This window comes from Mastigoproctus giganteus, chromosome 2, assembly GCF_048544385.1.
Source record: "Mastigoproctus giganteus isolate SK-2022 chromosome 2, ASM4854438v1, whole genome shotgun sequence".
Lineage (NCBI taxonomy): Eukaryota > Metazoa > Arthropoda > Arachnida > Uropygi > Thelyphonidae > Mastigoproctus > Mastigoproctus giganteus.
The window spans coordinates 107693364-107709359 of record NC_143576.1 but is presented as its reverse complement, the minus strand read 5'-3'; the positions used below and the strand labels follow the sequence as shown (position 1 = coordinate 107709359).

Genomic DNA, 15996 nt, shown 5'->3' with positions numbered 1-15996 from the left:
TTTGTAACTTAGGCATAGCTTAATGAGATAATTAAAATAAGTTTTAGATTGCATTCAATTTCAATCAGAGAGAGAGAGAGAGAGAGAGAGAGAGAGAAATCTCTGCTTCTACTAAAGACTGAATGACAAGGACTTAATCTTAAGGCTTGGACTTACATTCAACTTAGAGACAAATACTGTGATCACAGTTCTACCTAAGCTGTTAAAGATCATAATATCTTTTTAAATTATATAGCAAAACCAGAAATTCACCTTTCATGGAAAAAATATACAACTTAAAAAGATATTAGCAACTCAAGCAAAACTATGTGACAAAAGACTTAAGAAGAACTGAGTGGCAAATAATAACACTATTTGTTACTCATTGGAAAACAGGCCTTGAGCTTCGGGTTGCATATCATACAATTTTCTAGCAACGACCGACTAGCTCAGTTAAAATAAATTTATTGAAAGAAATAAATAATATATACATAAAATACTAAAACAGAGATAAAATATAAAATAAAAGTGTTAAAATACAATAAGGTAAAAGCATTAAAATACACAGTAGCTTTCGAGACAAAGTGCCTCTTCATCAGCTTAGTCGGTGAATGGTGTACTCCAATTTATATCGTTGGTTACAATAGCAAAAGTCAGCTGAGCATGATCATGTATCACGAGTCTGGTGTTGGTAAAACCAATTACGTACACATGATGATCGCCAGCGCTAATCGCACTGAAAAATAGTACATTCCATAATAGGGTACAAGTTGTGCGATTCATGGTACTATTACTGCTAGCTATGTGCAGTGCCTCAAGCCATGAGCACTGGTGGTAATTACGTGAATAGTCGACGATTTCAATATCCCGACAGGGATCAAGATTGTGCTGCTCAACCCAATATTGCTCGGCGACTGCAGAGCCACCTCATGTTCAGAAACCCGATTTTTAAATCTTTTGCCGGATTCACCTACATAACACCCCCCCCCCAAAATACGGACACGTAATGCGGTATATGGAACCATTGTATAGGAGAGGAGGAACAGGTGTTTTCACCTTAGAAATAAGACTAATTTCCTCCCCACAAGTTGCACACATTGTATATGATGGAGATGCAAAATCCTAACAAGACATTCTGATACGTCCGGATAATAGGGGATGTAGGCAGCAGAGATAAATTCATTGATGCAAGGAGGATTAGATTGCACAACAAATTTGTGAGCCTGAAGCTCACATCTACCTAGAACCTGAGGTGGATAAACGCAATTTGAAAGCTCCACCCTAATGGTGCAAATCTCCAATTGCCTGTCACCAATCGAACTAGAGTGCATCCAAGCACGGGAAAATACAGTGTGAGCAGTGCTACATAAATTACTGGGGGTGTGAACAGACCCATAATTGGTAAATTGGCCTGCGCACGTTTGGCTTCCTAAAAACAGAAGTTACAAAACACAAACCCATGCATCGGACTAAAATATCCAAAAAAGGAACAGTATTATCAACCTCTAGTTAAATCGTAAACTGAATGACGTGACAGGGAATTGAGATATTGCAGCAGTTTAGTTTCTGATGTCCGAGGGATAATGGCGAAGATATTGTCAACATAACGACACCAGAGAGTGATGGGAACAGGTAAGTTCAAGAAAATCTGACTCTCAAGTTCTTCCATGGCGATATTGGCCATAACAGGACTAACAGGGGCACCCATAGCTGTGCCCTGTATTTGGCAACACTGAGTCATTGAACATGATCACGCCCCCCGTTAAACACAGATTGAAAGAGTATATATACATATATATATATATCACTGTAGACAGCAAATGTTCTGTTTCCCAATGTGGTATCCCTGCTCAAAAGACGTCTCGCACAGGCAATAGCCTGTTATACAGGAACAGAAGTGAACAGAGAAACCACATCAGAGGAAACCATAACCTCGCTCTCAGAAATAGTAAAATCTTTAATAATACACAAAAAATGCATACTACTGGAAACTGTGTAAACAGTTTTCCTAATAAGGGGTGCTAATAAACTTGGCAACATATTTAGAAATTTCATACGTAGGTGTATTACAACAAGAAACAATGGGCTGCAAAGGAATATCAGGTTTATGGATCTTTGGAAGCCCATAAAACTGTGGGATTCAACAACCTGTCACATGAAGCTTAAAGCAAACATTCCTGGTAATCTTGTTACCTAAAAATCAAGAATGCACAAGTTTATTAACTTTAGATTCCAACTTCTCCAACACTTTCACAGGGGAGTCGTGCACAGTTTCATAAACCTCCCATCTTGCAATAGAGCGAGGGCTTTACGAATATACTCTGACTTGTCCAGGACAACAGTGCAGTGTCCGATATCTGCAGGCAAGACTATAACAGTGCTGTCTTTGCCCAAAGAAGAAAGCTTCCCATTGACATTGTCTGAGGTTGTTAGTGATAGGCCGGATGTGTTGCAAAATAGAAGCTGTTTTAAAGCAAATGACACTAGCAGTCTCTTCAGCTAGTTTGATGAGAGATGCTTCAACACCCATAGCCAAAAGTGTGATTTGAGGTTTACAAGGAAGGAGTGCAAACTTCATGCTGAGGGTTAAGGGAACATATTTTGCTCCTCAGATAATTGTTTGCTAGTCAAATTCAAAACAAACTGAGTTATCTCTCATGTGTGTTCCTAGCAATATATGCTTCTCGTAATAAAATGTTTAATTTATTCTGCTGACGTGCACAATACACTTCAGTCACACATATGGCTTGGGAACACAAACCACCATAGAAAATAAATAAATATAGGAGGAGAGATCAAACCTCTTAATTCCTGCATCAGCCTGGATTTATTCACGATCCTTTTCAATTCTTGATGAATACAGGTGACCCCCGCTTAACGCTGTTAATTCGTTCTGGAAAAACAGACCGCTAAGTGAATCCGCACAAAGCGAACGCCGCATTCCCATAAGATAACATATGTATTTGTGAATTTCAGTCGGTGCCATAGGATATTTCCTAATCAATAATAAACGGTAGTGAAAAGATGCACAAATGTCATTCAAAATATTTAATATTCAAATATTTGTACATATAAAATATTCTGCATTACATACGTATATAATTATGTGGTAACTACTTACGTATCAAAATTAAACTTAAAATTCCAATTAAAATCATGAATTTAATTGATGAATTTAATCAAGAAAAATGTGTCGATTTTGGGTTGAACTTTAGCCCTCTGCCAAATAAACTAAAAGAGGTATTAATTTTAAATCCCCCGCAGTGTTACCACCCAACAATAAAGTCAACCGATCCTTCGCTGCTTTGAAACCTGGCATGTTTTTTCCTTCTTTCAATATGAAACTTCTTTTATGCATTCGTTTCCACAAATGTCCTGCTTCATCTATGTTAAAAACTTGTTGAGAAGTATAACACGTAATGCCCCTCTTCAATAATTTTAACAAGTTCTTTTTTGAAAGTTTTGGCTCCGTGAACTGCACTTACGGCTTCTTCCCGGATCTGAAATCTACTCAACCAGCTCTTACTAGTTTTAAATGGTTCCACATTTTTTTTTTTTTTTTTTTTAGGTGAGTTTTCTTCAGATCATCATATTGGCTCTCTCTTTTTTTTTTTTTTTTTTAATAATATTTAACTTAACTGAATTCTGCATTGGATATTATCTTCAATAAAATTAGTCTTTCCATTTCAATCCTAATAGCCGGCCTAGCCCTAGTTGCGTGCAGTGGAACAGCTATCCTTCCCGCTGCTAAAATTAATTCTTTATTTTTCTATAATTGTTCTTGCAGTTAAACTTGCAAGTCCTAAATTATGGCACACATCCGCTTGTCGTTGACTGGAATTGATTTGCTTCAAAACGTCTTAATTTAATTTTCAAATTCAGTCTTTTTCTTACGTTTATAGTCTTCGTCCTGCGCCCAGACATTGGTTGCTTTTTCATTCTTATCGGCCATTATTAACTCTTTGAAAACATAACTGCATTGGTTGCATTAATTATGATACAATGTTCAAGTTATTTGTTATTGTTATTTGGTTTTTTTTAGGAGCATTAGCAACTGAGGCCATATTGCTCCAGGGATATGCAGTGGTCATTCGCTGACCTTTCCGCATCCTCCGTATTTGGTGGCTCATGGGCTCGATGTGCTACGCACTGCTGCCCCTGCCCATCTAGCTATGGAGGCGCCACAATTTTCAAGTAAACTGTCCATTACGCACAATGTCTAATACTGTACTGAGTGATGATTAGACTTCGTATAAATACATATAACACAAATATTACATGCAATATACGTGATCATTTTTTAAAATGTTGACTGAAAAATGACTTGTTACGGAACTACGTAGCAAGTCACTGCACTGCAATTAAATTAGTGTGTAAGAAAATTTCACTGAGTGTGGGAAAATTTCTCAAGTCGGCGTGGGAAAACGTTTTAATGCTATTTTGCTATTCATTTTCAAGCTATCGACTCCATCAAATGAAACAATTTCGCTAAATATGCCAAAAATGCAATCTGTAAAAGAGCGTTATAGTGATCTGTGACAGCGCTATAGTCAGATACGAGTTATAATATAAGAACAGCATTATAGCGAATCAGCGTAAAGCGAACCATGTTATAACAGGGGCCTGCTGTACTACCAATCCAGATTCCCAAAGTTTTCAAACCAAAGCCAAAACAGGCACGCCTCATACGGTCACAGGAGAATGGTTCCTTGAATCTAAAACCTCTGGGAATATACAGGTTCCATATACCACATTATGTGTCCAGATTGTGGGGGATGTTATGAAGGCAAATCTGGCAGAAAATTGAAATATCAGGTTTCTGAACATGAGGTGGCTCTTCATGAATGCTCCGCGGTCGTCAAGCTTTATTGGGTTGAGCAGCACAATCTTGATCCCCATCAGGATATTGAAATCATCAACTTGATTACCGTCAACTCATGGCTTGAGGCACTGCACATAGCTAGCAATAATAGTACCATGAATCGCACAACTTGCACCCTATTATGGAATGTACTATTTTGCAGTGTGATCAGTGCTGGCGATCATCCCATGTATGTAATTCGGTTCTACCGATGCAAGACTCGTGATATATGATCATGCTCAGCTGACTTTTGCTATTGTAATCTACAATATAAACTGGAGTACACCATTCACCGACTAAGCTGATGAAGAGGCACTTTGTCTCGAAAGCTACTGTGTATTTTAATGCTTTTACCTTATTGTATTTTAACACTTTTATTTTATATTTTATCTCTGTTTTAGTATTTTATGTATATAATATTTATTTATTTCAATAAATTTATTTTAACTCAGTTAGTTGGTTGTTGCTAGAAAATTGTATGATTATTTGTCACTCAGTTTATCATAAGCCCAAACCTTAAGATCAAATATTCAACGCTAGACCTTCAATGGAAGCAAAGATGTCCCACATGACTGAAATCAAATGCAGTAAAACAAAAATTTTATTTATTTCAACTTTCCAGATTGTGCATTCAAATATAATTATGCTATCCTACAATGATAGTTAAGGACTATGAATATTACAAATTTCACTGTTTCATGGAAAAATTAAAAACGTAGTGGAGGGGAGACTATTACTGAGAACAGAAATGTGGTGGATGTTAGTTGCCGTAAATGCCAATAAGTATTCACATAATTGGAATTCTCCTGTAATGAAAATGTAGATTAAAAACATTAAATAGATGGGATGCAAGGATATCTGCTGATGCTATCTCAGTAGTGTTAGCTGGTTCAGAAAATTACTAGACCTAGGTGCAGGGGGGGGAAGGTATTCACATCAGGCAGTTATTAGTACTACTTCATACTAGTAACTCTAACATGCTGTGTTAGAGTTACTAAAAGCACAAACAGACACTTCTTTATAGACTTTTTTTTTTTTTTTTTTTTAATGTTAACCCCAAACACAAGAGGTATTAGAACCTCTAGTACTTAGTACCATGCTTGGGTTGGAGGTTGACAAGAGGAAAGAAGATATTTGTTGACATTGGACTTGACCTTCCATAGACTGTAATTTTCAGGAAATACATAGGAAGGAAGGTTGTTCCAGAAAACGGCAGTTAAATAAATAAACTAGGAAGATGAAAAGCTGGTTCTGTGAGTTTGAAGTTGGACAGTAAATGGATGTTGGCTGGTGGTGGCACGTTTTAGTATTTTATGCCCTAATAATGCCCTGTAATATCGACTGTTTTGAAAGAGAGAGAGGGAATTATAGAAGCCGATTCAGAAGAACAGCGCCCATGAAAGTTTCTGTAGAAGAGGCATGCAGCAGAAACAGTACGTCTATGAGACAGCGAGTGGAGAGACTCTGTTAGAGATGAATCATTAATTAACCTAACTGCCCTCTTCTGAATGGAATCAAGAAGCCTGAGAGAGGTTTTGGGGGCACCACCCCAGATGTGGGAACAATATTCCATGGCAGGGCGGATTTGTGATTTATATAGAGTGAGCAGCTCTTTGGAAGAAAAGTAACACCGAGAGCGAAAGAGAAAACCAAGTTTTTTAGATGCAGAGGAAGCAATATTTGTAATGTGCTTGTGCCAAGAGAGATTAGAAGTCAGGGTAATACCCAAAAGAGATATATCATTTTGCCTAGAAATCAGAGTGTCACTAAAGATAAGCATAGGAGCAGAAGAACCCTTTTTGCGAGATAAAAGACAAGACTGAGTTTTAGAAGGGTTGAAATCAACTAAGTTGTCTTTGCCCCACTGGAGAATTACCTGAAGATCGGCATTTAAGGAATTGGTAGCAGATTTTCGAGAAATTGAAGCTGATTGAGCAGGACAAGGTTTCTCAAAATGGAATGTGGAATGCAATGTGCTATCATTGGCAAAACTATGGATAGGATTTCCAGTCAATGGAAGAAGGTCATTAATATACAAGAGGAAAAGAGTGGGGGAAAGAACTGAACCTTGAGGGACACCGGCATTAGTGGAGAAGTTAGAAGACAGAGAGACATCTACCATCACCCTCAGTGAGCGATCAGAGAGAAAACTGGATAACCAATTACTAAAAACAGTTGGCAAACCACAAGATGGAAGTTTGTTTAGAAGACCTTTATGCCAAACACAATCGAAAGCCTTTGAGATGTCAAGAGCAAATACTTGTGTTTCCCCGAACCTTTCCATTGAATTAGTCCATAAATGGGTAACATAAGCAAGAATATCACCAGTGGATCGACACTGACGGAATCCATATTGGCGATCGTTGATCAGATGGAAGGTTTCTAGGTAGTTTAAGAGTTGGCAGTTAATTGATTTCTCCATTACTTTAGAAAGAGTAGAAGTAATTGCAACGGGACGATAATTGGACGGGAGGGATTTATCACCCTTTTTAGGAACTGACTAGATATGGGCAAATTTCCAAGCAGAAGGAAAAATGCCTTTGGAATAAGAAAGTGAAAAAAGGCGGCAAAGAACTGGAGTAAGTTCAGGAGCACAAGTTTTGAGAACAAGTGGAGAAATACCATCGGGACCTGGAGCTTTCTTAGCATAAAGATTCGTCAAAATCCTTCTGAAATCCTTTTGACAGAAGACCACAGGAGGCATTGAATGGAGCGTGTTGGGACTGGTGTGAGGTGATTTATCAAGATCATTGATACATGAGTTGGAAGAAAAATGGGATGCTTGCAGGTCAGCTTTATCCTTGGCTGAAGTGACAACAGAACCATCTGGTTTGGACAGAGGTGAGAGCAGAGATGGGCAAAAGTTGCGGCAAATAGCTTTGGCAAGAGACCAGACTGCTCGGCTACCATTAGGGCAAGAAGAAAGTTTTCTACTCTTAGCCTGTTCAAAATCTAGTTTGGACTGATTAATAACTGCTTTACAGTTGTTGCGAGCTTTGGTGTAGGCAGAAAATGAAACTGGAGAATTAGAAACAAGCCAATTACGATATGCAACATTCTTCTCTTGAACAGCCTTAACACATTTATTGGAAAACCAAGGTTTAGATAAAGGAAGAGATTTTAAAGTGGAGTGTGGGATAAAGGATTCCATTCATGCAAGAATAATTTCACTGACACAATCTGAGCAAACGTTGACATCAGAAGTTTTGAAACAGTAATCTGACTAAGGAAAAGAAGACTCGCAGATCATCTCATTTTGCATTCTTGTAATGCCAAACAACACAAGGTTGGGAATAGCCATGAGATAAAGGTTCTATTGGAGAAGAGACAATCACCAAGTTGCGATCTGAAGTGCCTAAAGGACCTCTCACTTTGACCGTGTACTTAGAAGGGTTGTTTGTGAGAAAAAGATCAAGCATACTGGCTGTATGATTAGGATTGTCTGGTATTCTTGTAGTTAAATGAACAATCTGTGCAAGATCATTAGTAATTGCAAAAGCCTCAGCCTATTGACCAGCTGGGTCAGTGTGACTAGAAAACGGAAGCCAGCTGGAGTTGTGAAAATTAAAATCACCAGGGGAAATTACCTCACTGTTAGGACTAATGTTATGAGCACAGTAAACACATTTCATTAATTTGAAATTGATTAAGTCAACCATCAGTGATTTTACAGGAAAATCAGAAACATGGTGTGAATCAGAATTTGAATGTGCTTGAAATGCAAAAATCAGAAACATGATGTCACTCAGTTACAAGGAATGCAAAATTTGAACATGCTTCAATGCTTCAAATGCAAAAACTACAATAAAATGCACAGAAAAGGCAGATATGTTGGGAGGAGGAGAGGAAGAAAAAGTTATACTTTTCTTAAGAAGCATATAAATTTGAAAACAGTACAGCCACTGGATATGGGTTACAGTAACTCATGTCCATTGGTTATCAGTCTAGTATGGAATAAACAATAGGGGAGAAAAATAAAAATAAAATCAGAGTAGGAGTATGTTATAGAACAAATGACAGTAATAAGTATATGAACAAAAGCTACACAGACAAATAGATCAGACCAGGAAATCAGGATGTTTTATGGGAGAGTAAATTTTCAGATACTGATTGAGACTTGAAGGTTGGCTATTCACCCAGTAGCACAATATTTCTGTATGTGTTGGATGGCTGCTTCCACACCATGTTAGAATTAGAGTTGTGGAAGTAGACTGTCTGAAATAAATTTATAAAGAATTACTAGACAATTTATTAGAACAGATAAACAAATGAAGTGGGTAAAAGCTCTACCCACCCCCCCTCCATCATTGCTGTATAAACTTGTTTCCTTGCATCATTTTGCCAATATAATATTTAAGGTCATAATCAACCTAACAAACTCCTAATGGGCGGAAGTAAACATCTATAGTTTATATGGTGCACATTTTATGATTCTTGACTTTTGAAGATACTTTATACATATCATAAAGTATTTGGAACAATCAATTGCATAATTTTAAACAAATGTATTATCATCAATAGTACAATGAAACAAATGCATATATAAGCATATAAACAAACACAAGTACACATACCTTGTGGGCCATATTTGGTATTTTCTTATGAAAATCATCAACAGGTTGAGAAATGTCAACAAGAACAGCCCAACGGGCATTATCAGGCTTCTTTTCTGTTTCCTTTGGGATATTACTAATCTTTAATACTGTGCCTGTATCCTAATTTTAAATGAGAATTGGCACTTAAGAGTTTTAAAGCAGAATAAGTGATTTATCATATATTAAAAAAAATAATACTTCAAAAAAAAAAAAAAAAAATTGCAGTTTTTAAAATAAATTTAATGCTGTTCAGTTTTACATACTAGATGTGCAATCCTATCAAAATATCCAGATATCGCATTAGATAATACAGATCACAACACATGTGATCTGTAATATCTAATAATACAGATCACAACATTAGATCTGTAATATCTAATAATACAGATCACAACAAATGAATAAGTCCTAAAGCATCATGAATGTACAAATTAGAGAATGCTCAGACAACAGGCTACGGAGAAAGACTATGGAATTGGGTGGGGGAAAGTATAATAATTAAATGCTCCATAGTAAAACAACTGTTCATGAATATTTTTAATTACACATACCATTAAATCATTAATTATGAATATAAATAGATATTCATCAACATGTTCAAATTCAGACAGCCGAAATAAACTACGATAGATTAAAGCTGCATTCAAGCAGGATGCCATAAATGCTTCATATTTCTGGGGGGGGGGATACCATTTTGATTTTAAAGAGCCATTCTTCTTTTAATCCCCCCTCCATCTTGAAAATTCACAGACTGAATTAGGCTGTGAATTTTCCAGTGAAACTCTGAAGCAGTAATAAAATTATGAAATTTATATTTAAGACAAATAAATACACAAATTACATGACTCACTTAAAAAAGATAGAACTTTATAGAGGATCTAAAGAAGGTAAACTAGCTGAGTTAGTTGTTCCTAATGCTAAAGGTTGTTCCTAAGAGGAGCACCTTAGACGATGGGATGTGCAGAGTGAAAACCAGACACCTTAAGAGATGAACAAACCGAAGTGTTTAAGGCCCTTAATGGAATAAGAATAAGGAAAATATATTCATGCTGGTAGATGAAACCATGAATCTTCCATAAGGACTGCATGGCCTGAAGACCTTAAAAGAAACTTGATTGATGTGTTTAAGGCCTTTAAAGGATTGAGCAAACTGAATGAGAGAAGCATATTTGCACTGAGAGATGAAACAAGAACAAAGAGGCAAAAATATAAAATCTTGGAAAGCAAAAGAATATGATATCTCATGAAGTTCACTGTGAGGAAACATGTTGATGTCACTGTAATAAACTGTCTCCTAAGGCAGTAACAGTAGAGAAGCAGGAAAAGTTCATGGCAGAACTAGATAGTTACTTTTCAGCAATGGGGAAGTTATGATTGATTGGCTTGGCTGAGGTTGAATACATTTTACCTCCTTTCACCATTTGACTTGACTACTAACACATCATAAACATGTCACTGTGATATATTTGTTAATACATGATTGTGTTTTTCTTGACCAATAAATTTGTTCTTTTTTCAGATTTTGGAAAGCTAAGTTTTTAATACTGTGAATAACAAAAATGGGGATATAGAAAAGGTCTCTATATTCCTTATGTTTGATGTTGATAGTGCTGCAAATGAATGGGAAATACCTAATAAACACAGTATTTCTGTGTTCTTATTTACCAGTCTTATTTTCATAAGCACAAGCACTGTAAAGTGAACTCACCATTTGTTATTTACGTCTAGCACCTTTTCAAGTTTCATGAGAGATGCTAAAAATGAGTATGTCTTTTAAAACAAAATCTGAATAATTTAGTTAAACAGTTTGGTAGTGATGTATTTTACTGGTCTGCATTTGAAGTTCTCTGATATTTTACTGCTACCATCTGAACTACATTTTTATTTTCTCTATCACATATTTTTTTTTTTTTTTTTCCACAAATAAAAAAATAAAAAAATTGGTTGAGATACTTCTGGTTTATTTTGTATTTTTAGAGATTTTACAAATAGGTTATTATTATATAAAAATACATAAAAGAAATATCAAAGGTTACATCCTCATATCAAGTATAGATGGCTGCATATTGGATTTCTTATACACTATACTATGTTAAAATTGTGGCTTTTTGACTTCCTCAGGCAGCTAGTTTTGGTGAATATTCCTCTTTTGGGCATCCAACGGTACTGAGCCAACATACTGACATTCCATCCCCATCCCTTGGTATTTTTTTTTTCTCTCATTTATTTTAAATCCTTATGAACATTTCACTTGAACTACCTAAATTTCTGGGAACTTTTGAGATGACAGTGTAAGAAGTGTACCTTAACACTCATATTACAGCCTAGTTTTCTGAACCTCTCCAGCATGTCACTCACAATCACCTCATAAGCTGATTGTTTACTGTTTCCCAAAAAATGGCATACTACATTTTTAAAGCCAGTCCAAGTGTCTCTTTCAATTTGGTTCATGGATTCTTCAAATACAGAGTGTAGCAGCAGCTTGCAAATTTGAGGTCTAACAAAAATTCCTGCTTTGATTTTTTTCATATAATGCAATGAGAATTTAGTGCAAGGATTATTCAGGGCTTGGGTGAATTATTTCATTAAACCTAGCTTTATATGTAGAGGAGGTAACAGTACTTTGTTTTGATCTATTAGTGGATTATCTTTAATGTTCTCTGAACCTTGTATCAGAATGTCTTGGTGGCCACACTTAACTTCACGGTGTCCACTTCCTGCTGGACTATCCCACTTGCACAAGGCATTTTTGTGAAACCAAGTCATTGGCCGAATGGAAGACCAATAATTTCAAAATCTCCACACATCATCCAACCATTATCCTTGTATTGAATTTTGTTTCCAAAAGAAGCACAATGGCACAAGGGCTACTAAAGCCATATTCTGCCTGATTCTATTCCATAGTGCAATTAACAGTTAAAATCTGTTAAATAATTCTGTCCGCTTCAAGAAAACAAAGTACTCAGCTAGATTTGCATTGTCTCCAATCAGATGAAGTAATATTAAAGGTTCTTTCAGATGTGAAAATTGTGTTTTTATAATTATTATAATGGTTGCTATTTATTAGAATTCTACACTGTAAGTGTAGAATAACAATATGTACAAATAGGCAGATCTTCCCATGAGAAGATAAGATTGCATGCTCGATACCCACAACTTAGGTTCCCATTTAAATTGCAGCAGCTTATTGCCATCCTGAGCCTGCCAGATTTGCAATCATTGTTCTTCACACACTTTTTTTTCTTTTTTTTTTTGACTGATTTGTAGTCTGCATGCGGTATTTGGTAGTTAGGAGAGCAAGCAGTGATTGAATGCTTAGCAGCTTGATCTGCATACTCATTTCCTTTGATGCTTACATGACCTGGTATCCAACAGAAAGTGACTGATCGGTTAACAGCTTGTAATGCATTATCTGTGATCTCATTTGCTTCAAGATGGGGTGGATTGGTTTGGATGGATTTTTCAATGCTGGTATTGCACTCAGAGAATCAGAGTAGATCATAGTTTGCTTACTGGACAGATTAATCACATGATCCAGAGCTATTTTAATCACCCACAGTTCAGCAGAATAGATGCTGCATTCCTTCAGAAGGGACACAGAACTAGAAAAGATAGAATAAAATGTCGTTGCACCCACTGTTGTACTTGTTTTTGAACCAACGGTATATATTTTAAAACACTGAGAATTTTTATCTACATTTGCAGCATGGAGTTTCCTGATGGTCAGATCTGCTGCTCGCTTTCTCCCCCATTGTTGGAAAGAGAAATGACAGACCGGTGTATAATCAGACCATGGAGGATCATGTGTGCTTGTTTCTTGAAAGATATTACCCATGTCTAAATTCCACATTGTGTTACCTGTAGAAACCTTATCCCAATTGGCTTGTTTTCGGTAGGTTTGTTGTGATAAAAGGTGGTCCATTGGGGCTCAAATAAGTATGGCCGAATAGGATGAAAGGAAGGCTCAATTATTTTTATTGCATAGTTGAGTAGCAACATTTTCCTCCGAAGATGGAGCTGAGGTTCGTGTGCCTCTATACATAGACTCTGTACAGAGGATGTTCTGAATGCTCCTAAAACAGTTCTTGTACCACTTCTATAAAATGACCTCTTTGGTAATTCTTATACAACCCCTGTCCCTTATACCTGTCTGAAGTTTCTCGCTGTCTCCTCATTTCATCATTATTCCATGGTACATCACTATAACAAATTTTGTCCTGCTTCATCGCAAGCTGCACGAGTTACGCCACGTTTTCTATGTGTTCTGTTAATTTTGTCAAGCAGTATACTATATCGAAAATATGATCACATGACATCAATATGCTGCATGATCCCCTCCAATGGCTAAATAGGCCTGACAGTGGTGGACCATTTTTGATATAAGGGTGTCTATAATAAAGACCAATGAAAATGGACAATTATATAATTGCCCATGATGTGACAGTACATAACCAAACAGGTAAACCTTTTACATTTCTTATACTTCATGGGGGAATCAAAGATAGATTTGATTATTTCTCCCATGGGTATACAAGACAAAGTTTATTCTTTTTATAAAATTTGTATGCATTTCAGTTATTTACCAGTGAATATGACACTTGCTGATTCATTAATGAGAGCAGAACCTAAGAATTTGATTGGATAACTTAAATGTGGAAAGTGATGAACAGAAAAATATATCATATCTGGAATTTAGTTTAAGTAATTTGACCTGAAAAGGTGGAGCATTGTTATAGAGTAAAAAAATATAAAAATACAACATGCTGAAGAATACAATATCATAACAAGGCATTCCAATGTAGGAAATATTTGGTATAAGTTCTTAGATATCAATATCTATCTTAAACATCATTTATGAACAGATCTGGTCTTACAATCAATAAGATTTCTTTAACAGCTTTCTCCTCTTCTTCTCCTCCTCGTCCTCCTTCAACAGCTGAAATTACAGGCTGTATAATAACCTAATTAAAGAATGGAAAGAAAAAGCATTAAAATATACAACAGCATCTTAAATGACAAAAAAAAAAAAAATGAAAACAACTTTGAATAAGAACGAGAGAACATTTTAAGCAAAATTCTTTATTCTCTGACAAAAAGTATCGAAAACGACCACTTTGATAACAACATAACTGATCATGACATAACTGCCTTCAGCCAGCGGGTGGTTGGTTGGTGGAACAGACTTCCATCCCTTGTAGTGGAGGTTGATAGCTTAAATAAGTTTAAAGCTCAGCTGGACAGGTATTTTGAACAAACAGAGGGGTGAAGTGGAAGTGGGTTTTTTTTTTTTTTTTGCCTGATGTTGCATAAGCTTGCTTTCTTGCATCAAATGCCTCTACTAATGCTAATGCTAATGACAAACAATGTTCAAAACCACTCTTTAGTCATAACATGTCAAGGTTCAGACACAACTCACACACATTCACATTCCCAACATCCCTGAATATCAGTAGTGGCAAATAATGCAAGCTTATAACAGCAGCAGCCAAACAAAAAAAAAAAAAAAAATCCCATTTCATCTATCAATACCTCCAACAATTTGCGCAGTTCTTCTTTGAATTCATACAAGCTACCCACTTCCACAATATCAGAAAGAATTTTTTTCCAGCAATCAATCACCCGCTAGTCGAGGGCAAACTTCTACATCTATACTACAACCATCCTTACACAATCTGAAATTTTGTCCACTCGTGTGTGGTTGAGCAAGAGAAAGCTTGCCATCAAAGTTGAACTTACTCAATTCATTCACAGGCTTTCACAACTCAATCAGGTAGTCTTGCAAGTGCCTAGTCTCCAGGTGCTGAAATTGGCACAACCGAAGCCATTCCAGTTCATATTACAACTTTGTTCTCCTCACCAATCTTGTTTCCCTTCGCCATACTCATTCATTCAGCTCTATATCCTTCCTAAAATGAGGCTTCAAGACTTGTATATATTACTAAAGATGTCGCCTTATACAACGGAATAATCATCAGCTTATCTATGCCAGCAAAATTTTTGTATCTGATTCACAAAACCCCATGTGCTGTCCTGGCAGCCTCTTTCTGCACTGCTCAAAGAAATTCATATGCAACTGCACAATTATCCCTAGTCTTTTTTTCATTTCCCACTATGCTGAGTGTAGTACCACATAGATGGTACGTTAATTTTTTTTTTTTTTTTTTTTTTATGTAAACCCCAAACACAAGAGGTGTTAGAACCTATAGTACTTAGTACCGTGCTTGAGTTGAAGATTGAGAAGAAGAAAGAACATATTTGTTAACATTGGACTTGAACTTCTGTAGACTATAATTTTTCAGGAAATACGTATGAAGGAAGGTTGTTCCAGAAAACGTCAGTTGAATGAATAAACAAGGAAGATGAAAAGTTGGTTCTGTGAGTTTGAAGTTTAACAGTAAATGGATGTTGGCTGGTGGCGGCACGTGTTCGGACTGTTTTGAAAGAGAGAGCAGGAATTATAGAAGCCGATTCAGAAGAACAGTGCCCATGGAAGTATCTGTAGAAGAGGTATGCAGCAGAAACAGTATGTCTATGAGACAGCGAGTGCAGAGACACTGTTAG

The 15996-nt window shown here is 36.4% G+C and overlaps 1 protein-coding gene across 3 annotated transcripts in view; it reads right to left on the bottom strand.

Annotated features, from left to right (window-relative positions):
- The window catches only part of tst (superkiller complex helicase subunit twister), a 522759-nt gene that overhangs the window by 376513 nt on the left and 130250 nt on the right, over window positions 1-15996 (bottom strand). For all 3 annotated transcript variants that reach the window (XM_090389516.1, XM_090389517.1, XM_090389518.1), the window contains 2 exons: window positions 14310-14396; window positions 9415-9555 (listed from right to left, as the gene is read on the bottom strand). In XM_090389516.1, coding sequence (XP_090245642.1) covers window positions 9415-9555; window positions 14310-14396 — 228 coding nt within the window. The remainder of the gene's footprint in view (window positions 1-9414; window positions 9556-14309; window positions 14397-15996) is intronic.